Below are 26347 nucleotides of genomic sequence, written 5' to 3'. Positions count from 1 at the left end.
TGTTTTAATTATTAAGGCTATTGGCGAGGTATTTCTTTGATATTGTGCTCACATGTACAGTGCACCACTGCATACTACAACACCACCCAAAGAAAACCTTCAATTAATACCTGTCTGATAATCAAAACTCTGTACGTAATACTGTATCATCTTAGTCATGTCCAAAAAAATAATAATCAATCATTTGTAACCATAAATGAAGTACTTTTTTTGTGTGTACTTGCACTCCTTATAAATGTTGCGATAATTCATTCATTCAGTTCAGTTCAGTTCTCACCGACATCAAGGCTCAACCACACAGGAGCAGAGGCGTCGTCCCCGCGGGCGATGTTGGTTTCAACACCACACATGAATTGATTTTATTTGATTTTATTGACCGGTGTTAACTGTGCAAAATCTTTACATGCAACATAGTGTGCAAACATACATGTTCCCAGTGCATGCACTACTCTATTTACAACAGATCAAGATTGGCAGAATGCTCTGAGAGCTGCCTGTTTTATTAAAGTAAACAATCAATCAAACATGATTTGCGTCGATCTCGCGATGACCTCAACGGCCAAAGCAGCACAAAATAGAAACATGTACAAGATGCTACTGGCAGGTCCTTTGCACACTGCCACAGGGAGGCCGAGATGTGGCGCAGAGACAACAAGACAGTGATGAACGACAGGACTCTCTTAAATCTGCTACTGTTACCTGTTAAGAGCCATGTGATTATATACTCATCAAATTAGTTTAGCAGTTTAGTGAAATTATGCCACAGTCATGCAGAATATGGCCTCTTGTATATGACTAGGAAAGAGATGTAAACATGAATAGAATTGTGTCATTATTCTCACAAAGTATATGACTATATGTACAGATACTGTACACATACCGTATCTTTATATAGATTTGTATACCGTATATGTCTTGTACCACAATAAACGTCATGCATAGAATTTCTTGGTTTTGTACTTGGAATAACTTGCAAACAGCTGTATAAGTTGAGGTCATTCCACTTTGTAAGGTGTGCTTTGCTCGGTTTGCTGTGATTATTGATTACGCGCCAAAGCCATGAATTGGGAGGGAGTGGCAGAATAAGCCCGCATTGTGCAAATGTGTACGGTAAGAGTGGGCCACGACTGCCGCAGGCACATGAGAGTCACAAACACAGTGCATGCAGGTAAGGCTGCACACTTATGACAAAAACAAAACAAAACAAAACAACAACAAAAAGCACTTTTCTTCCCGACTCATTTGCTAAGGAGCGAACGCTCGTGCGCATTCAGTTTAAAACATAGAAAAGCTGTCCGAGTGTTAATTACCACAAACTTAAATTTCACAGATTAAATAACATATACACCTAATATTTATCTTCATGTGCTCTAATCAAATCACAAATTAACATCAATCGGTGAAAGATCCAAATACTTAGGAGGCATCTATATATCATATTTCTATCCTATCCTAACCTGAGCAATGTATCAGTATGTAAACATTTCTTCATGGTTATATACATTATGTTAAGTATTGTCTTACATGTCAGCGGTTTGGCATGCTCGTATAGTTCAAGTGTTATACTCGGGTGTGTGACATCATCGCACCAGATCTCAAAAGGAATACGCAAGAATGTTTAGGCATGAGTTCTCCGCTTTTAGACGCCTCGGTAATGATTGTGAGCTCGGGTGCTACAACATATTGCTTTCCCCCCCCCCCAACGCCTATGAAGCAACAATGTCTCAGGCTCAGCGTAACACTGTACAATTGTGCAACGGTTTGTCTCGAGTACATGAACAAAATCGCTGGCTAAGTCCACACGACCGCAGGCGTTTTTCCAGAATCGACGGTATTTCATCTACATTGTACAGTCGGTCACTGAAAATGGACTTTTGCTCCACTGTGAGACCACGTGTAGGACTCCCCTTTTTGCTCGATTTTCCGTGCTTTTGCTTGGCTTAAGGACATATAGTTTGGGGCTATAGCGGCACCTGTTTATTTGGCATGCACTTCACTGCCAGCAAAAGCATTTTAGGGGGAACAAAGGCCACATGTGTGGACTGAGATTTTCCTTTTTTTCTTTTTACCCTGGAGTTTTGTTTTTAACAAATGAATAGCCTTTATGTTAACCATTGCACACTATACATAAAAAGGTATATGGTTGCATGATCACAGCACCTAAGTGAAAATGAAAAAATATATAATTGGTTTCCACTTTGAAGTTAGAACAACTTTCACTTTTCGGGTAAGATTGGAGTGTGTTTTCAGAAGATTCTTTTGTCCATTCCTCCCAAAAGAACATCTGCGAGGTCAGAGATGACTAATGTTTGACGTGAGAGAAAGCCTGATGGCTCGCTATCTCTGTTCCCAAAAGTGTTTGACGGGATTGAGGTTGGGGTTCGGTGCAAGTTATACCACACAAAACCCATCCAACCATGTATTTATGGACTTTGCTGGAACAGAAAACTGCCTTTCCCAAACAGTTTGCACAAAGTTGGAAGTAAAGAATTGTCTAGAAGTTCTGGTAAAATGAGCATTTCAATTGAGGGAGATGCGACGATGTAAGAGATTTAGCCCAACTCCTGATCGATTCATTAATTGATTGAGAAGCGTGTCTGGATACTTTTGTCTATATAGTCGATGGCTCGGTGGCAGATCAGCACAGGTAAAGAAAAGAAAAGAAAAGGAAAGAGGAGGAGCCTTGAGAGCAGTGCCTCTGTCAGGTGGTGAAATAACGCATAATAAAACATATATATATATATATATATATAAAAGGTGCACAGGAAGGAAAAAAGGTGCAGATCAACAGGGTGGGGGACGTTTTCGCTCATGCTGTGTGTGTAACAGGCGGTTAATCACTCGTGGTGTGATTCTCATTCATCAAGGTGTGCCAGCGCTCAATTCTCTTGTCTTTGTTCTTCAAACACTCATACCAGTGTTTTAGCCTCTCTCCTTTGGCAGTGATGCCCAGCTGACAGCCACCTGCGGGGATGGGATTCAAGTGTGAGAGCTTTGCACTCATGTGACAGCGCAATTCTTCTTTGTCTATTTGATTTCATCGAGGCAATCCTGATCAAATAATATTTACCAATGTAGTCATTGGATTTCCCAATATCATAATCCCACACAGAGACATCTAAAGTCTTCTTAGCCAGTTCGCTGTGTTTAATATCAAAGCTGAATTCCTGAAACGGAAGACAAACACACACACACACTCCCATTTAGTAGTCAAATCATATTTGTGCTTTTACCGACAATTCTCTAACAAACCTCATTGAACTCTGGATTTAAAGTCCTTTTCTTGATCTGAGTTTTGCACTTGCCCTTCTTCCCCATGTCCGGTTTCAGAACTCTGTCAATCATAGACAGCAGGTTTGAGACACCTAAATTCAAGCGCTTTTATTAATATAATGCTTTTTCAGAACGTTACAACTGTGGTAAATTGCATACCAAAAAATGTCTTTATGCTAGACTGTACACACACACACAAAAACCCAGACGAAATCAACAGAAAACATCTACAGCTCAATGTACAAGTATGTCCCCATGTTTTATTTAATTTCTCCCTCAAACAATCTATTGTAATTGTGGAAGATAATGTTATGATTTCATGCACATTAAAGGACTTCATCCAATATTGATGCAATTTTCAAGAATGTCAAACAGGAATGCAGCTCGGCTCATTGACGCATGTCCATATTTACGAGGCGTAGGCTTCGACTTACATTTTGACATAAGGGTCAGAATAGCCATTGGCATCCATGGCAGCCAAATGAACACAGCGCACCACACCGACGAGGAGGCGGTTCAGCTGGGTGTTGTACATGAGGGAGATGAGAATGCGACCACGTTCCTCTACCTCTCCGCCATCTTTTGCAGACTAGAAAAGGCAGCAAGAACAAAAAGGGCACACGTATCATGAGCTTTGTGACAAACCTTTATGGGAATCGGTTGCGTTGAGTTATGCTCTCGAAATGAAGGCACACCTCATCTTCGTAGAGCGCAATGCCTCGAGCGCCACCGGCTGTCGCTGTTCTCTTTGTCTGTGAGGAAGACGTCACATCAGCGGTTCAGGTATATTCAGGAGAAGAGAGAACGGAAGGTTGCAAATTATCTTATCGTCACCCACTGGAACAACTCTCTCCAGAAACACGTTAAAGTTTTTCTTCTGATTCATCTTCAGTTTCTTCAGCGCCACTCGGGTCTCGCCGATAAACTCATTGTGCCCAAATTTGTCCTCGTCGCAGACAGACAGCCTGTGCCGGGACACCAAATAAGGAGGCGGCCATTGAGAACAGACCGGCGGTGTAATACGAATCCAGTTAACCTGAGTGAGACTACTTGCGGTTTCCACCTGAGGGTCTTGCGCTGCATGTCATCATCCGTCAGGCCGTGGTAGGTGAGTGTCTCATTCCACGCAGGGTTGCGGGTGTTCCTCAAGGTCTTTGTGCGCAGCTTTGTTGACTGTTAACAAAGAGGAAAGCAGGATAAGACACGAGAGAGCTGCAAGAGCTCACGCTGTTTGCGTTCATGTTTTAGCTCATTTTTCTATGAAGTGCCTGCGTGCCAACTATAGCAGATGCATTCATGACTTCATTTATTCGAGTGCCGCTTTCTGGATACGGCACCTTTTTCAATGATTTGATTTCTTCACAACCACAAGGTGTCAGGCTTGAGCTTACAGAAGGCCAGAAACCCAAAGTCATTGTCCCTCAATTTTGTGTTCATGTGGATAGACACTATCTGTGCATATTTGGAAAGAAATATAGCAAAGGTGTTTTCTTGTTTGTTTGTTTGTTTGTTTGTTTTTTAAAACCTTGCTAGCCCCTGGCAGCAGATGAAGCTTGACATAAGGATCGGCAAGTCCATTTGAATCCATAGGTTTCAAGCCCTGGGGATAAAAAAGAAGAACTTGTGTCAAATCCAAAGAATGTTCATCATGACCTTTGAGGGGAATAGGTCGAGTTCAAACTAAACAAACTAAAAAAGGAAACAAATAAAAGAGGGGGTGCGGTATTTAAAGTAACTTAGTGAAACATGTTCAGCATTTATGCATTGTAACTCCTTCATGAACACACGAGGCAGTCTAAATTTGATGCGCTAACACCTGGATCTGTTTTTCTGAACTTCACTATTAAATAACGGGTTTGTCAAACTACAGACATGCGTGGATTTGATCACATCGAAAGGAACTCTGCTTAATTAATTAATGATTCAAACGACGGCCATAGATTTGAGAGCAACTCTCCTTCGGTGCAAATATGAAATGAGGACAGTTGTACCTTTGCTTTGAGGATGCTGCAATGGAGGCTGTTGCTTTCCTGATCATACATCAGACTGAATTCCAGAGAGCCCAGAGTGGCTGAAAGAGACCGAGAGAAGACAGCACACGTCGTTGTTTATTTTATGCGTTTAGTGTCAGGTTTGCAGTCACTAATCACAATACATACCCTGTGCTATATGTGTTTTATCCATCCATCCATCCATCTATTTTCTGAGCCGCTTGTCCTCACTTGTCCTGGAGCCCATCCCAGCCATCATCGGGCAGGAGGCGGGGTACACCCCGAACTGGTTGCCAGCCAATCGCAGGGCACATACGAACAAACGACCTTTCACACCCACATTCGCACCTACGGGCAATTTAGAGTCGTCAATGAACCTAGCATGCATGTTTTTGGGATGTGGGAGGAAACCGGCGTGCCCGGAGAAAACCCACGCAGGCACGGGGAGAACATGCAAACTCCACACAGGCGGGGCCGGGGATTGAACCCCACCGTGCCGCCACCTATATGTGTTTTATTGCATGCTAAATGTTTTTAAGGCCCTCTGTTGCAGAGCCAGTAGCCCTTTCGGGATAAGATAGAAATGATTAGTTTATTGACTGATTGACATGATAAGGGACCACAGTGGCAGGGAGTGTGCTTTTGAGTAATTCAAGTAAAAGTACCATTTTGCTTTTGGATGCAACTTTGAGAGAAAGTCCAGCTCTGCCCTCATAGGGAATAATCACATCATCAATATTTAATTTATTGCATAGTGAATGATGGTGGAATTTCATTTTTAACAATGGTGGTACATAAAACACATGTATGATGTACAGTACGTATGATTATGAGTTTAGTATTTTACAGTCTCCTTGAGTACGTATTTCCCTGTTTTGCTACCTTGTGGCGCTTATTTCAGTTGTCAATCTACACTGCTAAATTGGCGCTGCCAGAGAAATAACTTTTCCAGAATTACTACGATTAAACTGTTCCCATATAGTCTCAAATATAAATTCCCATTACAATGGGCTCAAGGCAGTTTGCTTTTACTTGCAAACAGCAATGTGAAATAAAGTAATCAAGGGAGTGAGTTTATCTGAAATGAGTGTCTCCCTGGTGAAGCAAAACATGTCATTCAGTGTTTTCCCACTGAATAGAGGAAGCACGTGATGTACTCACTGGCTTCATCAGAGTCATAGTCATTGGCCTCCTCTTCATCCCCCGCGGGCGGAGGTTGATGTCGGGCAGGAGGAGCGCTGGAAGCAGCAGGCTGCCTGACTTCGCGTCCTACCTGACCTACAAACATACACGCGGAACATAGATTTTGGTTCAAATTGAGCACCGTTAATATGGGCGTGCATAGGACAAGGGGGCCCAGCTGCCCCTCACCCTGCGGAGCCATAGAAGGCGTCACAACGGGCTGCGGTCTGGAGCTTTGAACGGGCACCGTCCTCTTCATCACCACCGGGCTTCCCTGCTCTGCCTCTTCAGGGCCAGCACTGCCCGTGGCCGCGCGCACAGCCGACGGCTTCGGGGCCACAGGTGGGTAGCCGGCACGGCCCTTGAGCTCTGCTCCTAAAAATAAGCATAATACAGTAAAGGCACACCATTCACCAGGGAGACGTGCATATTCGCACTTCAGGCTCTCACTGCAGCAGAATATGTAATAACTCCCCAGTCTCTCTGGATACTTTTGATGTTGCTGCTTTTTGTTCAAAGGCATTGACCTACATTCACTACAACAAGCTGCAGCAGTCAACTACAGTACATATATGCAACCACTGTATAGTCTCTAGCTTTTCTATTATCGGGAAGTCATGTGCATTCGCACTGAGCAGCACTTCGCTGGGTGAAAAGGCATTGAGGTGTCAAAATCGTTAAAGCGATAAATGGGAAACAGCAACCCGAATAACCGCTGACCACACAACATGTAGCGGAACATGTAGAAGAAGCGACATACTTGCTGTATGTCGCCAACAAGAAAGTCATGTTACAGTTTGAACGAATTCACCGGAATTGGCAGCATTTCAACCAGGGGTCACCTACATGGTTACCCACGGGCACCAGGTCGCCCCTATGGACCACATAAGTAGCCCGAAGGCCTGTTGTAAGATAGCTCACAAGTTACGGGACATTGTGATTTTCTAGGAAAGTTGTAGAACAGATCATTTGAAAATGTAAACGCTTGCAAAGATTTATAGAAGTGTTGCATATTGATAATTATCATCTGTTTCCTACCGTGTTAAATTATTGCTCGTAATTATTGTGAGACATCACAAAATAACATAATTAAAGGTCATTTGAGAAATTTCAGAAGTGTGTGTCAAACTGGTAGCCTTTTGCATCAATCGGTACCCAAGACGTAGCTCTCAGTTCAAAACGTATGCTGATCCCTGGTTCAGACACCTGCAGCCGCCCGACTCTTTTTGCCGTCGGTGCTCATCCTTCATAACCAGAATACAATCTTCTAACGTCCATCTTCAGAAAGGTATCATACTCTTATGTTTAAACCTTAAAGAGCACTGACAGTCACTTGAGCTTGTGCTGGAAATTGAGATTCACGTCAAGTCGACGTGGCCCAACATCTTTCCAGCACCGCATTGAAATTGTCGTCAATATTTAAGGCAGTTCGGAAGTCTAAAGCCTCCCTGGACCGCAAAGCGAATAAAGTTCATTCCAAACATTATAGTCATTAGCTGTTGATTAGCCTCATCTGTGATTAGAACAAAACAAAATGACAAATATTCTAAATATAAATTTGCTACGGTTCACGTCCAGTGGTATTATTTCAGACAATAATCATGAAAAAGGTCGCGTGTCAAGTAATTTCCCAAACAGGATCAATACAGAGAATACTGAGTAGGCGGTGGCTGGTGCCGATTAATTTGAAGGTTCAAGAATTTAGAGATTTGGACTCCAGCGGAAACGATGCAGGCCACCGTTCTCGCACACACTGTGAGCCAAAGCGTCGCAAAATGCAAACTCACAGAAATCAATTTGAGTCATTCAACCTGGCAAACTGCTCCTTTAACAACATCTTCCCATTTGTTGAATTTGTTTCAATAAAATTGTACAAATGTCGTTAGGCTTAAAGCATGGTCTCCTCGAGTGGGATAGCAGATGCATAGAATGTGGTCGGTAATAACACCCGCTAAAGGATTTAACACTTACATGCAACAAATCTACTGAAAATAAAAATGTATATGAAAAAAGATGAGACACGCAATCAGTGTGTGACACCTGGTTGTCGGGTGCTGGGAGCCGACTATGACCTGAGAGAGAAAATGTGCACTTGCAAGATGCGTTGCAGGATCTGCAAGTAGCTGAAAATGAATAATGCCCTCAAGAGACTCAAATCACAGAATAAGATAACATGGGGCTGCTTGCACGCACCAGCTTGTTGAGGCGCCGTTGCCTCCTGCCTGGGTTTGGAGGCAGCTTCCAGGGCGCGTTGGTCTTTCGGTTTGGATAATGGCATGGGTGCAGGAAGGAATTGTTTGGGAAATCCTTTAAAGAACCAGGCACCAGACCTTTTCCACACCTGAGAAAGTACAATACACGTTATGGGTGCGCTTGTAGGAAGTTCTTCATTTCCCAGCACGAAGCACTCACTTCTCGCTGTTCCCTGCAGATCTTGCACAGCCACACAGCACGGGGCCGGCTATTGCACTGGGTACCGCACTTAGTACACATGTTCTAGACAACGAGGAAACAGAAAATGTCCGACTGCTCGCCGTTTAAAACGTTATTACAAATGAATTATGTGACGGTGAAATGTTGACTTGAATCAAACAGAGGAGAACAAAGTTTTGCTCCAAGGGACTGGAGTCACAATTTCCCATTTGTGAATGTAGATATTGCGAGACAAGCGGTAAGCAATATCATTGCTGCAATGATGTTGTTCCAATACTTTTTAAGCATCCAATGAGGTCGCTCTGGTGCCATCTGAGGATTTCTATGGTGTGCATTGCTTGAAATATAGCGTTGCAGCAGCAGCATCTCTCAGCATTGACATGAAACCGCATCACACCAATTCTCACCTTTTTGCAGTCCTCGCACACCACCGAGCTGACCCCAGGTGTGCCCAGCTGCTCCCCACACAGCACACATCGAGACAGTCCGTCACCACACACGGTCTTCTTCATGTCATCCAGGCGGTTTATTAAGCGCCTGCAGAAGCACACCTGACTTAACTGGCACCTCATTTAAAATGACTTACAGTGAAAGTTCAACGATCACAAATGGTATCGACGCCATTTCCATACACCGGCTCGTTTCAGTGTCTTACCCAATCCTCTCTTGCTCCATGGCTTCCATTTTCTCAGCTCGTGCAATCACACCGTTTATCATTTCTTTTTCCTCATCTGTCAGGTCCGGAGCAGAACCGGGACCGGGGCCCGGCTGCACGGTCCAATCGCCCCTGTCAGGCAAGCAGCAGATAATGTTGTCATTTAAATGAAACCAATCACACATCCCATTTGTTTGTAAAAAGGAACCGAACACACTTGCATATAGAATATACAAACGCTGCATGTGTAAGGAAAGTATACGCTTCTCATATTAGTCTACAAACCATCAACCCATTGTGTTGCCTTCGCTACAGTTTGAGGGCAGAAAAAAATAACAGTGACGCACGGGGGAGATGAGACAGATATGCAGGTGTTATCTACTTACTGTTCTTTATCACTGTGTCACAGATCACACATCAGAGGGATGCAGGTGGAAAGAAGCGATTAGTCTTTGGCGATTGTACAGCCGAATGACAACAACGTGTGCCGATAATGGTGCTCACCTAGCGTGCATGAGTCTTTGCCCGTCGTTGGGCGCCCGGCGATCCGAGCTGCTGCTCAACACCGTGTCAGTCATGGCACCGCTAAAACATTCTGCAAGACAGATGAATGCAACGTGAAAGTCCAACAAGATTGAAATTGTGTCACGAAAAGTTAACACTCCGTTATCTCTAATTAGTGGAAATTCATAGTGTGTGAGGGAGGGGGGATAGGGGTCGGGGGCCGTGATAAGTATAGTCAAGAGTCATTAAAAGAATAATTAGGCCTGATTTAAATCCTCTAGTATGCACATTTAGCTATTTCATTGTTTCTATCTCATGCAGCACCAACTTAACTGCAACTACAGGTTGCTCAGTCATCAGAGAGGACATTTGGTCTAAATGGGCCAGAACAGTGCAAAGCTCTAATTGGCAACCCGGCAGATACATTTAATTGCTGCAGATTGAGTCCAAACTGAATAATTGAGGATCTCACACTCATGACCATCACGATGGACATAAATCAATGATTCAGCATATCATCGCTTTTCCATTCATCTGCTGCCTTCAAATAAATCCACGGGCCTGAAATAGGAATCAAATATCCGCTAGAAGACCAACTGCAAGATGAGCACATTTCCAAGTTTCATATTTACTGTCCGGTCAACTCTCGTCTTTTCCTATTTAATCAGCGGCATACGGGGTGTTCAAAGTCCAGTCCGGGGAACATTTGCAGTACGCAGCTCATTTTTTTTTAGTGACTGGTGGCACATTTTAAAATTAAACTAAAAAACGGCTTGTGTCAGAACATTACGAAGGAGGATTAGAGACACACTGGGAAAAAAAAAAAAAAAAAAAAAAAAAAGATATGAGAGTTTTTATTTTATGAGAAACTGTTGTCACCTGTAAGCTGAAATGTAATGTTCTTCTTTAAATACATTTAATTGTTTGACCCTACACTGATTGGATTGGTTTGAACATTTTTGATGAACAATAAAAATGTGGCCCCCGCAACCTTCACTTTGTCTGTATGGACACCCATGCGTTACATGGGTGCATCAAAACAAATAAATACACATTTTAATGGCACTCACTACATTGATAAGAAATTACGTATAGGAAAGGGAACAAGATTTGGGAAATAACTGTGAACTGGTTGGCTCAGCTAGAGTGCTACATATGGTAGATAGCAAACAGTATTCATTATTTTAACACCTTTTAGGTAAACTGTGAAGACTTGCGGTTTGTTCACCAACACGAGATAGAGAAACAGATGGTTGACTTTAGCACTGGAAACACAAGAGGATGGTGTGAGTCTGGAGCTTGGACAATGACGATTGGAACACATCAGTTGCTCTTTACATCCAATTCAACATTCACCATAAACATATGGCGGTCATGGTGTCAACCCTCATTTGACCATTCACCATTTAACATTTTACAACTTTGTGGGAACACTTTGGAGAGGACCCTTTTGTGTTCCAACGTGATTGCCTGTTTTGGGTTTTCTGTGATTGAACCTGAATCCCATCAAACACCTTTGGGATGAACTAAAACAGTTATATTTTGAGCTTGGCCCTCTGTTCCAGTCAGTGACCTCTGACCTCTTTACCCACAATTACATTTGGCTGTTCTGGACAACATTGACACCAAAGTATTGCGCTTCATTTTGTTTAATGTTTGTTATGTTCCAGCCAAATGCATTAAAGAAAACAGCAACTAAGAAATCCAATGTACATAGTACATAATCACATCTTCTGCCCAATACATTGTTGATGCGCCTTTGGCAGCAGTTAAGAGTCTGAAGTCTTTTTGAATATGATGCCACGAGCTTTGCATGGCTATCTTTGGGCAGTTTTGCCCATTCCTCTTTAGAGCAGATCTCAAACTCCATCAGGTTGGATGGGCAACATCAGTGCACAGCCCTTTTTAGATCTCTTCAGAGATGTTCAATAGGATTCAAGTCTGGGGTCTAACTGGGCCTCTCAAGGTTAGTCACAGTTGTTTTGTAGTCACTCCTATGATATCTTGGCTATGTGCTTAGCTATGTGGTTTTCATCCAGGATGTCACTATTCATTGCTGCATTCATCTTTCCCTCAAGTCTCCCAGTTCCTCCGCTGAAAAGCATCCCCAAAGCAAGATGCTGCCCCCCCCCCCACTATGCTTCATTGTACGGATGGTACTGGCCAGGTTACGGTTCGTCCAAATATGATGTCTGACATTCACGCCAAAGAGTTCAATCTTTGTCTCATCAGACAGGAGAACTTTGTCTCTCATGATAGGCGGGCCCTTCCAAATCATGTCCAATCTACTGAATTCACCACAGTTTCAAATTTTGAGAAAAAATAATTCATCCATTTAGGAACAAGGCTGTAACATAAAATGTGGAAAAAGTGAAGCGCTGTGAATACTTTCCAAATGCACTGTATCCTAAAGGGGATGACAGGCTGTACTGCATTGAAATTAAGCCTTGAATGGCATAAATTGGGCATGTCCCAAAAATAAGGTTTCTGAGGAGTTGTGTCATCCGCATCTTTAAAGACCATGATGAAAACACATTGATTGATTGATTGGGTTTTGTCAGTGTGCATTAATTGCAGACTTGGAAATATGCAAGAACACAACTAAATGCTAATTATGACAGTCTTCCAGTTGTTAGGATTTCCCCTGAAAACCCTTCGGGACAAGTGTGACATGCATGGGGTGCAACAGCCTATGTCCTGAGGGCAAGTCGCAGCATACTGTGAAGCCCCGCAGGCTGCCGCAACCAAAAACCTCAAGAGAATTGCACTGTATGTCGAGAATTGTGATAGCGCGTGACGATGAGAGTGCAGCCACTGTATAGCAGTAAAAGGGATGAAGAGTGAAAACGCAAAAAAGGAAAATCAATAGCTTTCTCTCATCAACACTTTTTCCCATGCAATCATTCCGGGGCGGTGGGATCGCACTCGGCTGATCGCTTTAATGCACTAGATGGTTCATCAGCGCTCCTACCTTGTGAGCCATAATCTGCCTGTGCCGAGCCTGTGAGACTGAAGGAATAGCAAGAAACTTGGACACTGGGTGTGGGCTTTTCATTTTTGACGCCACTGCGGCATCTAGCTCACAGAAGTCACAATGTCTTGAGGGAACAAGGGTCTTGTTCTGTGATCATTCACACCTTACATTGTATCTAGTCTCAAACATGAAAGTCCAAAGTGACCCAACTCAACAAGAAGATCAAAAACGGAGTTGAGAAGTTGACAAAAGAGGCCGTCCAGTCTGAATTTCACCTTCATGTCACACAGAGTCTTGCTAATCTAGTTTTGGCGTCATATGAATAATCTAGCGTGCAGCTCATACTTTAGGCATCAAATTGTTTCCTCCTGTATTACAAAGTGGTGCCGTTTTATGGCCCCAAAACATAATGTGCAGTAAATACTGAACACAACAGTTTTGTAAGGTGATGACAGCAAATATCGAAGAGGTTACCGTGACAGTTTTCAAAAGTATCCTCAGATCAGAATCATCTTTATTGGCCAAGTACCTAAAAACGTACTGGTGCCAGGAGCTGGCGTCACTTTAAACAACAAAAAGGTACACTTAGCATATACTGCATACTCGAATGTAAAAAATAAATAAATAAAAGAAAGTCATCCAAGCAGCAGCATTCTGTATAGAATTTCATATGGAGGACTAAGGGAGGAGTTTAGCAAGGCGTCCGGGCAGGATATCAATAGATATCCATCTACATCTGTACTCCCTGAGCGCACGTTACGCTCAAAGCATCTGTCAGCCATTTATAGAAACACGGTCATGCACTCTTGCTTGGTTGCTTGAAGTGAATGCAAGAGTTAGCAGCACAAATTAATGTGACTTTGAATAGCAGGTGTATGACTCATTCCTGCAGGCTCACTGAAAGTAAAAGCGCTCTTTCTTCCGAGACGTTACCGTTCACGTGCCGAATGAAAGCAGGCGCAGCGGCAGCAAATAATGCTTCTATCCTAATTAAATGTGAAGCACTTCCCGTTTTTCCATTTAAACACATATCATGCTTCTCTTTTAGATCACACAAGACATAATTGAGTTGCCATTTGAACAGTGTGGGGGGGGATTGTATTCACTGTCAGGACAAAAAAAAAAAATATTACTCAGATGCTTCTTTAGAAAATGCACTGGAAGGAAGTAGCACATGCTGTAAGCGGGGGGAAAAAACTGCAGCAAACTATTCTGCTCTCTTACATTCAATTCTCCTATTAAACATGTCAACGGTCCTGAAAAGATCTCTGTCATGTTGCAGCGCATTTTCAATGTTTCCTATGTGGCATAATCCTAACAAAGGCTATGACTGACTATAGTTACACTTTAACATACTTTCAAAATGAGAACAGCAACTATGTCAGCCATTAAAATTTCAATTACACCCTAACATGTGTCCCATCTTTAATATATTGATTATAATGGCACAGAAACACTTTACTCATATTCCAGGGCAAGAATTCCCAGGCGATACTTGAAGCAGGACATTTCTAAAACGGGTTAATGAGAATCAGAGATCAATGTTTAAATTCACAACAATGGTTTCATTTACTTAAATTTAACTTTCATCAGGCCACCAGCCTTATTGTTGTGCCTTGGGCTTTTTAAAAAAAAAAAAAAAAAAAAAAAAAAAAAGCATATTGTAAATCTTACACCTCCTTCTCCAAGATGACATCAACACTTTTTGTGTGAAATTTCCCGGGGATTAATGCTAACTAGCTGCGTTATGGTCATGTCAGCGCAGAATACGCCTACAGCTCATCGGCTAATTGCGGTAATACAGTGCGTGTCTTTTTCAAGTAGCGAGAGATCATGAATGTTTAAGTGCAACACGCTATGTCATATTGCAAATGTAATAACTTTTCTACCAAGGGCATTTTTGAAAATGTTGAAAGAAACCAGTTGAGAACAAATATTTGTTAACTTGGCAATTTCTGGGCCACACTGTATTGATATTTTCTTTGATTAATCTAAACATCTATTCTTTCTATTCGAATTAAAATTGCTCCCACAATATTTATTCAGCATATTGGGCACAAAAGAGTGGCACATATTATTTTCTACCCATACATTGATTCAGCACCAGGCTTCTTGCTCATTTAAGATTTCATTTTTATTCACTTATTTATTCCCATTTAAAAAAAATTTTTTTTTTTTTTTTTAAATCTTGCTTTTACAAGATTTTACTGTGGAGTTTTATACAAACCGAGTATTCAGTAGGCATCCAACATATTTCTTCACTTGTGTTGAGTTACTTTTTATTATAAATAAATGTTATAATAAATAATCTCCAAAGGTCCTGGCATCTTTGATATTATGGAACTGGATATAAAGTATTGCACTGTTTAATGTGAACTTTTTAATTATTATTATTACGTTGTCTTTAATAAGACATTATAATACTTGCCGAGTTAAGAGTTAATTTCAGCATTTCACGGTCTTCTAAGATGAACTACTGTTAATATTTTGAGTCATAAGTTACAAATGTCCACACCTGTGAAGCCAGTAAAACATCCAATTGAGAATCGTGCCACTGATGTAATGCACGCGTGTCAAACGCAAGGCCTGCGGGTTGGATGTGGCCCGCAAAAGCAAATCACGTGCCTCAACTCCCATGATTCTTGCTCAAATCTGTAACAAAATGTATTATTGTCATACGTAATAAATAATAACGTTGAGATATTGCAAGCATTTTGTTGCGGTTAGCAATCCTTGACCTTTGATTTCAAAACTAGTTATCCATCAATTTGTTGTTGCGTATAGGTAATAATATGATGAGGCCGTTAACCATTTTCTAATGGGGTCACTGTCATCATGGTCCTCTGAGGGAGACCGTGACAAAAATGAGTTTGGCACCCCTGTTGTAGTGGGTCATCACCTGACTTGGGTGCAGCCAGTGCGGGTTCAGGTCCCACTCAGTGATCGTGTGAATGTGAGAGTGACAGGTTGTCCGTCTCTTTATGTGTCCTGCGAATGACTGGCGACCAGTCCAGGGCGTAGTCGGAGTTTTGCCCGAATTCAGCTGCGATCAGCGCCAACCCTGAAGAGGATAAGCGCTGTACAAAACGGATGGATGGCTACGTGTAACCAGAATCTTTGCACAAACCGTACATCCTGTCCAGAGCTGCTTATGCAGAAAAAAGCTGCTGCGGATGGAATTTAATTTGGTTGATTTAGTCAAAGCCAAACCGTAAAACTCAAAACTTACTGTAACCGAGTTTGAAAGGAAAAAGGAATTCTAATTATACTGTTGACTAATTATGCTGTTGACCACTCAAAGACAAAAGGTTGTTTGACTAAATTCAGTAGACAATTATGTTCTGGCAAGTTAAATACGTGTATCATTTATTTCATCAGTTTTCTTTATATGGTTTTGATGGGGGGGGGGGGGGGGGGGGGGAATTCCCATAAGTATTACAACCTATACCAGGTGATCAATTTTCTCTGATTGGATCAACAACAACAACAAAAAAAAGATAATTGGACTACATATAACATATATACTCCACACAGATGCGGTAGAAAAGAGCAAAAACGGGCACCCAATGACTCCGCCAAGGCCATCCATCCCCATAAAGAACAGTCAAGCTGGACTAGAGTGCATTGCACTATGCAGCCCTTGCAGGAAAACATCACTCAGCATTTCTTAATTATTTACAACTTCAAGCCCCAGTACTGCTCATTTAGTGTACGCCCCCTTTCTAAAGGCATTTGTGTAAGCTTTCTGATTCTCAGATCTTAGTCAAACATCCACAGTGGGTATTAAGCGAGAACAACCCTCTGCGTGGGAACTTGTAAAGATGTCCGTCTTTTGGGGGTGCTGCATCAACAAAATATGTTCAGTTCAGACAGTCGTGTTGGTTGGGACCATCTGTGAAAACCATCTGTGAGGGTTCGTCACCTCTCAAATGGACAAGTGTTGCTCTGATGCAGGCGAATTGTCTGTGCGGGCACGGCTCCAAGTCCCGCATCGCTGGAGCACAAACCGGAAAGACCGTCCAGTGCCCAACGAGCTAACCTGCTGCTAATTCTGCTGTGCCCTTCGCCCCGTCCAAGAGACTTGCCTCGTCATTCGCGCTGGCTTATTTGCATTCTCAAATCAGCACAGCAGACATCAAATCACAATGGCGCCGTCAAGGCCAAATGATCCAAATTGTACACTCATAAAAAGCCGTCTCTGCAATTTTTCATGAGTCACGCATTATTCGCCGCAAAATAGAGGAAAACACTCCTTACTTAAAACGAATAATGAATGAACGAATTTATGATAATCCATCCATAATAGCTGAAAAGCATATGCACAGCAAAACGTGTGTGTGTGTATATATATATATATATATATATATATATATATATATATATATATATATATATATATATGAGGATAAGCGGTAAAGAAAATGGATGGATATATATATTTATTTAAACTAACCACTTCAATAACATTTAAATTAGCTATTAATATTTCTCCCCTTTATCAATACCAATTGGTATTGTATGTGCATTTATTTTATGCCTGTTACAACAAGCAACAACTTCAGAATCAGAATCGTTCAGGAAGGCTCGTAGGTGCTGACCCACCATCAGCCATCAGTTGCATCTGCTGGGTAACTTTTTTTTTTTTTTTTTTTTTTTAAACATTTTTTATTATTATATTATTTTTTTTTTTAAACATTTTTTATTATTATTAAAGTTAAGATTTTTTTTTTTTTTTTGTTTTTGTTTTAAAGAAGTGCTTAACTTACTTTTACAATGTCAAATGATACTTCAAAATGCCTGTCCAGTTGATAAAAGTTTTACGACAGCAACAGAACAAATTATACGCGTTACCAAAATCCGAACAAATACGAGGTCACTCGGAATAGATTCTGTTGGACCTTGAAGGTTCCGTTGCTTGGGAAAACTAAAGGAAATCTTACTACAAAAACACACAACTCCCATTATTGGGCTCTAAACTGTTAAAAAAAAAAAAAGCAGCACACATGCCCCTTTCACAACTGTGACCATGGTAACAGCATGGTGAGAGCAATCAAAATGATTTCGCACAGTTTGGGTGCATGGGCGACCGCCAGTGTGCACGATCGTGACCGCGATCACGGCGGTACACCTGTGCAATATTGTTTTCGAAACCGCGTCAGTGGATCGCATAGGACGCATCGAGGTCAGTTGTGTCGTCGTAGTTGGGGAGGAAGACGAGCCAAAGACGTTGGAATCTGCTCATGGTCGCCTTGATTGCCTGAAGTTTAAATAATGCAGTTACCATGCGAAGCACTTCCTTCACTCCATCTTTTCCCTGAACACACATCTCCCGCCACACGTTAACGTGATGTTCTTCCTTGGCTTCCTCCATTTTGTCCACGCTGACATGTGAAAGGCCGTACAAATAAAGGAGGTCTAAGCATACACATCATTGTCCAATCGCGACTGCAGGCGTTTACGTGAGAAGAGGCAGCTGCAGACATTTCTCTTTTACCCCCTCCCCCATTTAATCCCCTGGCTTCAGGTTTGCAGGAGGAACTGGAGATGGTGGAACCAGCACCCGCTGCCACCTCCAGCAGCAGTCGGCCAAAAGGCAGTAGCTGGCGGGCAACGACGGGGTGATACGAGCGCCTGTTCGGTGGCCTCGCCGGAGCGCACACGTGCCCCCGGCCGCCTCAGAACCGGAAGGGCTTCATTGAGCTTTTCCATCCCGCAGCAACGCCCAGGGAACGCAACCACTCCGTGTCCTACGTGGCTCGCCGGGCTCTATTTTCTGATTTCAGATCTGACTGCGACTAGGGAGCAAGCGCTGCGTGAGGGCGGCCAGCTTGTCATGTTCACAAAGCATTTCAGAAGGGTGTGAAAATAGAACCTCGCAGACAAGTCGAATGTATCTTCAAACTCAATTCACAGTCAGCACCAATGCATGTTGTCATGAAGGGTAATTTGCTCTCTTAAAAACTCGTGGTTTGTGGAATAATGCAAGGCATTGTTTCTCCTTCAACAAAGAAAGCAATCAAACAATGATGCACATAATTGGTCCTTCAACCAGGTGAATTAGAAGGAGCGTCGTGCATCTGCGGTGATCTGCACAAATTTCCATTTTTTGCCATTTACATGACTCAGTGTGCAAGTAAGCGGCTCTTATCTGCCCCGTCAAATTAACAAGCAGACAATGAAAGACGCGTCTCGTAAAAGATCAGAATCCTCCACAGTCCTCCTCTCTTGTGAATGAAAGGTTTCGCCCATTCAAGTCAGCGGCCAGACGCGCGACCCTCACAGAGGCGTCAGGTTGAGGACGCCTCATTTCAAGATTTCATAGATCATATTTCATGCTTCGGCCGATGCAAAGACACACCTGAGAATCCAGAGCAGCCTCTCTCCTTCTCAGTCAGTCGTGCGGGAATGGAGATGGAGATGGAGATGGCGATGGAGATGGAGATGGAGATGGAGATGGAGATGGAGATGACGAGTATGCGGGTCTTGGATCCGGCGAGGGAGTCAGTCAGTGCGCACGATGTGTGTCAGCAGAACCTGCCTTTTAATATTCAGCCCGGAGGAGTTGTCCGCGCATCTCGACGCCGTGCGTGGGAACTCGCCTTGTATTCTGCGTGGAGGATGGGAAGCCCTTGATGCACTGGCAAGGAAACCCCTGGAAGTCATAAAAAACACTCGTGCACAAGTGGTCGATTTGTGGCAGACACAATTACAACATTGGGAACGGATTTATTTGCTCATACACACGCCGAGATCGCGTTTGTTCTGAACATCGTTTAAACTCTACACTTTTTTTTTTACAAATTATTTTTTATGAAATGTAATAGAAATTGGTTATTGTAAGCGCATCGCTGACAATGATGTATTCCTCAATAATAATAAAATACCGGCCGACAACATTCTGTAACGAGTTATAGATGCAGCAAACATTTCTAAACACGTGATTCGGAAATTCCACGCTGTCTTTTCTCTCTTTACTGACTCGCGGGAATCTACAGTGGAGTAATTGCGCCATCTAATGGATAACTTGTGAATTGCGCTCAACTGTCGAATACGACCGTTTTGTTTCATTACAGGATAAATTGTCACTGAAAGATGAGTTGAAAAGACACTTCAATTCAAACCCACGCCTTCAGATAAAACAAGAATAATGCAGTATTTGTTTCCTAAGACCCCAACAGTGCTAAACAAACGGATATTTTACCGACATTTTATAGCAATCCCTCCAAAATAGAGACAGAAATGAGCTATCGTGACCGCAGTTTACCCAGTGCGCATGCGCATGTCTGAGTTCGGTTGCTACCGTGTCAGTTGGTGATATTTACTTACCGTCATTTGACCGACTATTAGTTCTCCAAATCTGGGGGGCAAGTCGTTCGTGTCTTGACTTTTAGCGAGTTTTATGGCGTAGTAGTGTAAGTGGCTCATTGGTCACGTGACGTCGGTCACCTGATCTGCTCTGCAGCCTCAAAAGGAAGACAAAAATGGCGGCCCACTTATCCTACGGGAGAGTCAATTTAAACATTTTGAGAGAAGCAGCACGCAAAGAGCTGAGGGAGTTTTTGGACAAGTGTGCGGGAAGCAAGGTAATGTTGAACATGTGGGCAAGAACAATGTTGCTCTGTCACGTTACAGAGGAACGGAATCAGTCGCTGGCATTGCGTTATGCAGCTGAGCTGTCAACATAGCCTGCTAAAACCGTTCTCGTAGCTTTAGGAGTTCAAATAATATTTAAAAAACGACTAAGTACTAAGTACCCCTATTTCAGGTCTAGCCACTGATGTGTTTGTGCTTTTTGCTCTCCAGGCCATAGTTTGGGATGAATATCTAACTGGACCTTTTGGATTAATAGCACAATACTCTCTTCTAAAGGTAACTGCATACACTCTTCGTGTGTACTCATGTAGCGAGCTTAATAAGGCTTTTTTGTGTGAATTCTACCAGAGTTGGAATTGAAAATCTGCCCTTTCTGCCTCAGCAACAATAATGCTGACTTTTGATTGACTGTGTCAGAGTGGTATTAATTTCACAACATCATGTGAGCCCAAATGTGGTCGCATAGACTTACCTCATGTGGTTTTATCACAAATACGTGTTCTTTGGTTCAGGAACATGAAGTGGAAAAGATGTTCACCCTCAAAAGTGGTCGGCTCCCCTCTGCCGATGTCAAAAACGTTATCTTCTTTGTCCGCCCCAGACTAGAGCTTATGGATATCATTGCTGAGAATGTATTCAGGTAGGTTTTGTGTGTCTCTCTTTCAAAAGGTACGCGAGAAACAAATATTTCATTTGCCACTTTAAAGGCAGTTCAGAATTTTAAGTCCTTAAATGTCACCCTCATACATGTTATTCACCATGTGTGCTCCGTACTGTATTTTGTGTTGTCAGTGAAGAAAAGCTGCATTCCACACGTGACTTCCACATCCTGTTTGTACCCCGGCGGAGCATGTTGTGTGAACAACGGCTCAAGGAGCAGGGTGTGCTGGGCTCCTTCATCAACATTGACGAGTATATCCTGGACCTGATTCCCTATGACGGTGACCTGCTGTCCATGGAATATGAAAGTGCCTTCAGGGTGTGTTCAGTCTTTGGACAAGTTGGATTGAACAAAGTCCGGTGGTCAAGTTAATTGCAATTAGTTGCATTACCTTCCGTTAGCAGTGTCCGTTGCAATGATCGCGTTATCAATTGGCAGACAATTGTTAGAAAGTAATTAACATACAAGAGTTGTCATGTTTTGGTCCTGAGCGTGATATTAATATATTGTGCATCCTCTTACAGGAGTGCTACTTGGAAAATGACCAAACGAGCCTTTACCACACAGCCAAGGGCCTTATGACTCTCCAGGCGCTGTATGGCACTATTCCACAGATTTATGGCAAAGGAGAGTGTGCACGGGTGGGTAGTTTGAAAGCAGAAATCATTCAGTAGCAAAGCATCTGATTGCGTGTTCACTGCGATTTGTTGTCTTCCTTTTTTCTGGTTGCTGTTAGCATGTTGCTAACATGATGCTGAGGATGAAGAGGGAGTTTGCAGGTGTTCAGAATCAGATCCTGCCCGTGTTTGACACACTGCTCCTCTTGGACCGGAATGTAGACCTGCTAACTCCTCTGGCCACGCAGCTCACATATGAAGGCCTCATTGATGAGATCTACGGAATCAATAATGGTTAGGGTGACATTTGTAATATGAGAGTTCAATATTTCAGCCTCCTTTGTTAAGTGGCCAAGTTTTATTTCAATTTCTTTTGCAGGTTATGTCAAGTTGCCGCCCGAGAAGTTTGCCCAGAAAAAACAAGGCGAAGCGAGTAAAGATTTGCCCACAGAGCCCAAGAAGTTGCAACTCAACTCAGCAGAGGAACTTTATGCCGAAATCCGTGACAAAAACTTCAATGCTGTTGGAGCAGCACTCAGTAAAAAGGCCAAAATAATTTCTGCTGCCTTTGAGGTTGGTCCTGCTTCAGCTTGAAATCCCCCTGGCATGTTTATCCGCTCTGATATATGCAAAGGCGTGTGCTGTAGTTACAAAATCTACTTATACTCTATGTTGCCATCCCTTTCTGACACCTTGATTGAATTATTGATGTGATCTGTAATCTGACATGTTGTCACAAAAATCCATATGGGTAGCGAGTTGATGGCAATGGTCAAGAGATAAGATGAAGTACTATTTTCAACAGAAAGTTTAACAATATCCGCAGTGCTTTCTTCCCAGATGAATATGGCAGATAAACTATAGATATGTCATGTTTGTTGTCTTATTTTACAGGAACGCCACAATGCCAAAACAGTGGGGGAAATTAAGCAGTTTGTGTCTCAGTTGCCTCACATGCAGGCAGCACGGAGCTCCTTGGCCAACCACACATCCATAGCAGAACTTATTAAGGACATCACAAGTGTGTCAACAATCATTTGCTTTATCTTGTTTTACACATCCGATTTAGAACAAAACTTTGTTTCACTGGGTTGTGTCCATTTCAGCGTCTGAGGCCTTCTTTGATAACCTTACAGTGGAGCAGGAGTTCATGACTGGAGTTGACACAGATAAGGTAATTAGTCTTTGAATGTATCTTTTGTTTCAACTATTGTCTATTACACATAAGATTATTTTATAATTCAGGTGAACACGTACATTGAAGATTGCATTGCCCAAAAAGATCCCCTCATCAAGATTGTGCGTCTCGTGTGCATGCAGTCCGTTTGTAACAACGGCCTTAAACAGAAGGTCCTCGACTACTACAAGCGAGAGATTCTCCAGGTAGAGTAAAACATTGAATTGAATTAAAAATGTCCAATTGTTGCCGATTACACGGATAACGTATACTCTTTGGAGAGCCATTTTGGGACACCTGACCCCTTACCCTTACAGGAAGTAAAAATAAATGGAAATATGGAGTTGCTCCAACACAATTGCGCCATCGTACAGTTGTCCAAAATGTCTCGGTAAGGTTGAGAATTAAGAATTAGGGAGAAGTTACAAGTGTAATGAAAATGTATTGTGTGTCAATGTTATGAGGTGACTCCTTTTTGAATGATCTCTTTGGTGACATCTGTTGATTTGTTAAAAATGTTTCTCATTCTTTTGTAAGACCTATGGCTACGAGCACATTCTCACACTGAATAACCTAGAGAAAGGGGGTCTTTTGAAGCCGCAGATGAGCTCGAGGAATAATTACCCTACCATTCGAAAAACCCTTAAACTGTGGATGGAGGATGCAAATGAACAGGTATGAACAGCATGGAGATTGTACGCTCCAACGTTTAACTGTGACGAGGACACGGCTGTATTCGATGGTTTGGTTTCATCTTGCTCTCAGAACCCCAATGACATCTCATACGTGTACAGCGGCTACGCCCCATTAAGCGTCCGACTCACCCAAGTGTTGTCCAGGCCAGGCTGGCGGAGCATCGAGGAGGTGCTGAAGATGCTCCCAGGTCCGCACTTTGAGGAGCGCCAGCAGCTGCCTGCTGGACTCCACAAAAAACGTAAGGGCCAATACAAACCCGGTTTTCCAACAGCCTCCTGCCTGCATGATATAGATAAGAGTCGGGCTTTGTTCATGTGAGGGCAAAAGCTGAATGAGTAGATGGATTGCACTAGGCTGACATTGTTACTCTAGCCCTGTTAGTTTGCACTTGTCTTTGTTTGTCTACATGTATTCAAGCGTAGGGGAGATAACAGCACTGCATTTGTCAAGTCACCACCAGTGCTGCCATGTTGGCACCTGGAGGTGTCAACACTGGTGGGAATGACACTCTGTTTGAAAAATGTTAATTAGAAATGTGAGATTAAATTTAGTGGCTTGTTTCTGCTTGCCTTTATAACAACAGATTTCCAAAGGTGAAAATAGAAGAGTCTTTGGAAAGCTGATGAATAAATGGATGTTTTCAATAATAAATCTTTTTCTAGCAGGGACCTTTTCTTTTTTTTTTTATATATAAATGTAGAATACTAAAGATGTGCATCGATAAATTTGATGGCCCAACTTTTCACAGACGGCTACATTCGGTTGTGCATACAATTTACTGTATGTGTGAGATGACGGCTTCTTCACTAACTTGCAGGCCAGCAGGGGGAGAATAGGACAACGCTGGTGTTTTTCCTCGGCGGGGTGACATATGCCGAAATAGCCGCCCTCCGTTTCCTTTCTCAAATGGAGGACAGCGGGATGGAATATGTTATAGCGACGACTAAACTCGTCAATGGCGCATCTTGGATCAAATCCCTCATGGACCGACCCGAAGCTCAGATGGACTGAGTCGACCGTGACGCACCTGGACACATCAAAAACCACCCTTTGACTGTCGATATCAGCATGTTGCAGGTGTCTCACTGATGTCCGTGTTAAGTGAAGCAGAGGAAGCACTTTTTCTGTACCTTGCTTGTACTGAGGCGATTGAAAACAACTGGCTTAATCCAACTGTTACTGTGTACCATTAGAAAAGTCAATTCTGTTATGGAGCCGCTGTACATAATGTATTTATGAAGTGTTTGTCGTGTGTGGTTTTTTTTTCCTTTAATTATGATCATTGTCGAAACATTCCTCTTTTGTGTGTATGCTGTTTTCCTTCCAGATAAATCATTAAATCATGAAGTTAAGCTGGTCCCTCTGTCACACAATATTGTCTGCAACACTATTGTGAGTGCATGTTTTTTGAATAGAGGATTCTGATGAGGAAGGGCGAGTATAGCTGTCAGGACTGGTCCAGCCCTCGGAAGGAGCAATTAGCGCAGTAACAGGCCTCCCGATCAGCCGATAATGCTCCTGTGCTGTCTGGAGAGCTCAGGCCTCAGCATCCTATCATTTGACAGCACAGGACACTGATTCAATTAGGAGGCCATTTGCTCGATGTTCCGGCAGGGAATAACTGCAGCAGCAGGGTCTTGTGTCTTTAGTCAATAGCATCTACTTGTCTTTACAGTTTAAACAGGGCTACCTGCTGACAGGTCATACTCGGTGTACTCTTCGCGGGTATCTTTCTTATTTCTAATTAGCTTTATGTGTGAGATTTGATTGACTGCTTTGATATTATACAAGGGTGTGTCTGTTTGTGGAGCAGGTGCACAAGAGACATCGCCACCATTAGGATCAATCCCAGGGGGAAAAGATCCTTGTGATCAGTTGTTTTCGGCTCCTCCTCGACTGGGAGTTGAAAGGCTCGAGGTTGCACCCGTCAGCTTCACGGCTCGAAGTGCACCAGCAAACCCTGTGAACTGCGCCGCTCCTGCAGCAACAGCATCGAGGTATGACTTGTTTTCAAGCTTTTATTTGCCACAATGTGTGATGACGGCTGCTTGCGGCGCTTTAATTTGAATAACATAACTTTATGCTGCTGCATAAGCAGTACATTTTAAAGGTATCTTATTTTAGCAAATAACATGCATTTTTGTTTTTTATTAAAATCTTTAAAAGCTTCCTCTGGGATAAATACTACAGACTCTGCTGCAACTTGCACCACTGTTTCACATTTCTCTGTTCCTTTTTTAAAATGCAAATTTAACAAATATTGTGCATATTTTTAGTTATGACCTTTTTCTAAAGTGTGACTATTTGAAGAGAACAGATTTCTGAGCGCTAAACTAACTCAAGTGGTTATGTTGTTTGTGTAATAAAGATCAATGCTCAAACCTTTTAGTGCAATTTGCAGATTAATTATTTAACAATTGTCAACAAAAGAGTGTGTGTCCCACAATAGCGCGAATTCATAGAAATGATTTAGTGACTTTAGACTTCCTGATTTTGAAAGGTGATCAGCGTGTGTTTGCAGAATGGGACGAGGTGGGAACATGGGACACCAGACTCCTGCGGCTCCCGCGCACAAGACAAAGCATGTGCAT

At 42.5% G+C, this 26347-nt stretch overlaps 2 protein-coding genes across 5 annotated transcripts; one reads left to right on the top strand and one right to left on the bottom strand.

The window, feature by feature from the left end:
* Positions 1 to 380: 380 nt before the first annotated feature.
* On the bottom strand, positions 381 to 20446 carry LOC133399719 (rabphilin-3A-like). 4 transcript variants are annotated; one of them, XM_061671461.1, is made up of 18 exons: positions 20339 to 20446; positions 19371 to 19664; positions 10039 to 10129; positions 9535 to 9666; positions 9287 to 9416; positions 8859 to 8942; positions 8640 to 8787; positions 6636 to 6821; positions 6426 to 6542; positions 5265 to 5344; positions 4799 to 4873; positions 4337 to 4446; positions 4112 to 4238; positions 3969 to 4025; positions 3708 to 3862; positions 3253 to 3334; positions 3071 to 3167; positions 381 to 2964 (listed from the first exon to the last, which is right to left on the bottom strand). In XM_061671461.1, exons 3-18 carry the CDS (start codon positions 10110 to 10112, stop codon positions 2834 to 2836), a joined length of 1785 nt encoding a protein of 594 aa, XP_061527445.1. In that variant the 5' UTR covers positions 10113 to 10129; positions 19371 to 19664; positions 20339 to 20446; the 3' UTR covers positions 381 to 2833. The 4 variants fall into 4 exon arrangements, with proteins under 4 accessions (XP_061527445.1, XP_061527446.1, XP_061527447.1 ...); XM_061671462.1 differs by having other exon boundaries at positions 19551 to 19664; XM_061671463.1 differs by lacking the exon at positions 8859 to 8942.
* Positions 20293 to 25108, top strand: vps33a (VPS33A core subunit of CORVET and HOPS complexes). The gene is made up of 13 exons (XM_061671460.1): positions 20293 to 20595; positions 20816 to 20881; positions 21118 to 21245; positions 21398 to 21584; positions 21791 to 21907; positions 22003 to 22177; positions 22263 to 22456; positions 22778 to 22904; positions 22990 to 23057; positions 23129 to 23266; positions 23598 to 23735; positions 23826 to 23994; positions 24574 to 25108. Exons 1-13 carry the CDS (start codon positions 20494 to 20496, stop codon positions 24765 to 24767), a joined length of 1803 nt encoding a protein of 600 aa, XP_061527444.1. The 5' UTR covers positions 20293 to 20493; the 3' UTR covers positions 24768 to 25108.
* Positions 25109 to 26347: the final 1239 nt, after the last annotated feature.

Source organism: Phycodurus eques, chromosome 3 (genome assembly GCF_024500275.1).
Source record: "Phycodurus eques isolate BA_2022a chromosome 3, UOR_Pequ_1.1, whole genome shotgun sequence".
Lineage (NCBI taxonomy): Eukaryota > Metazoa > Chordata > Actinopteri > Syngnathiformes > Syngnathidae > Phycodurus > Phycodurus eques.
The sequence above is the reverse complement of the archived record's forward strand: the minus strand, read 5'-3'. Positions and strand labels throughout refer to the sequence as shown.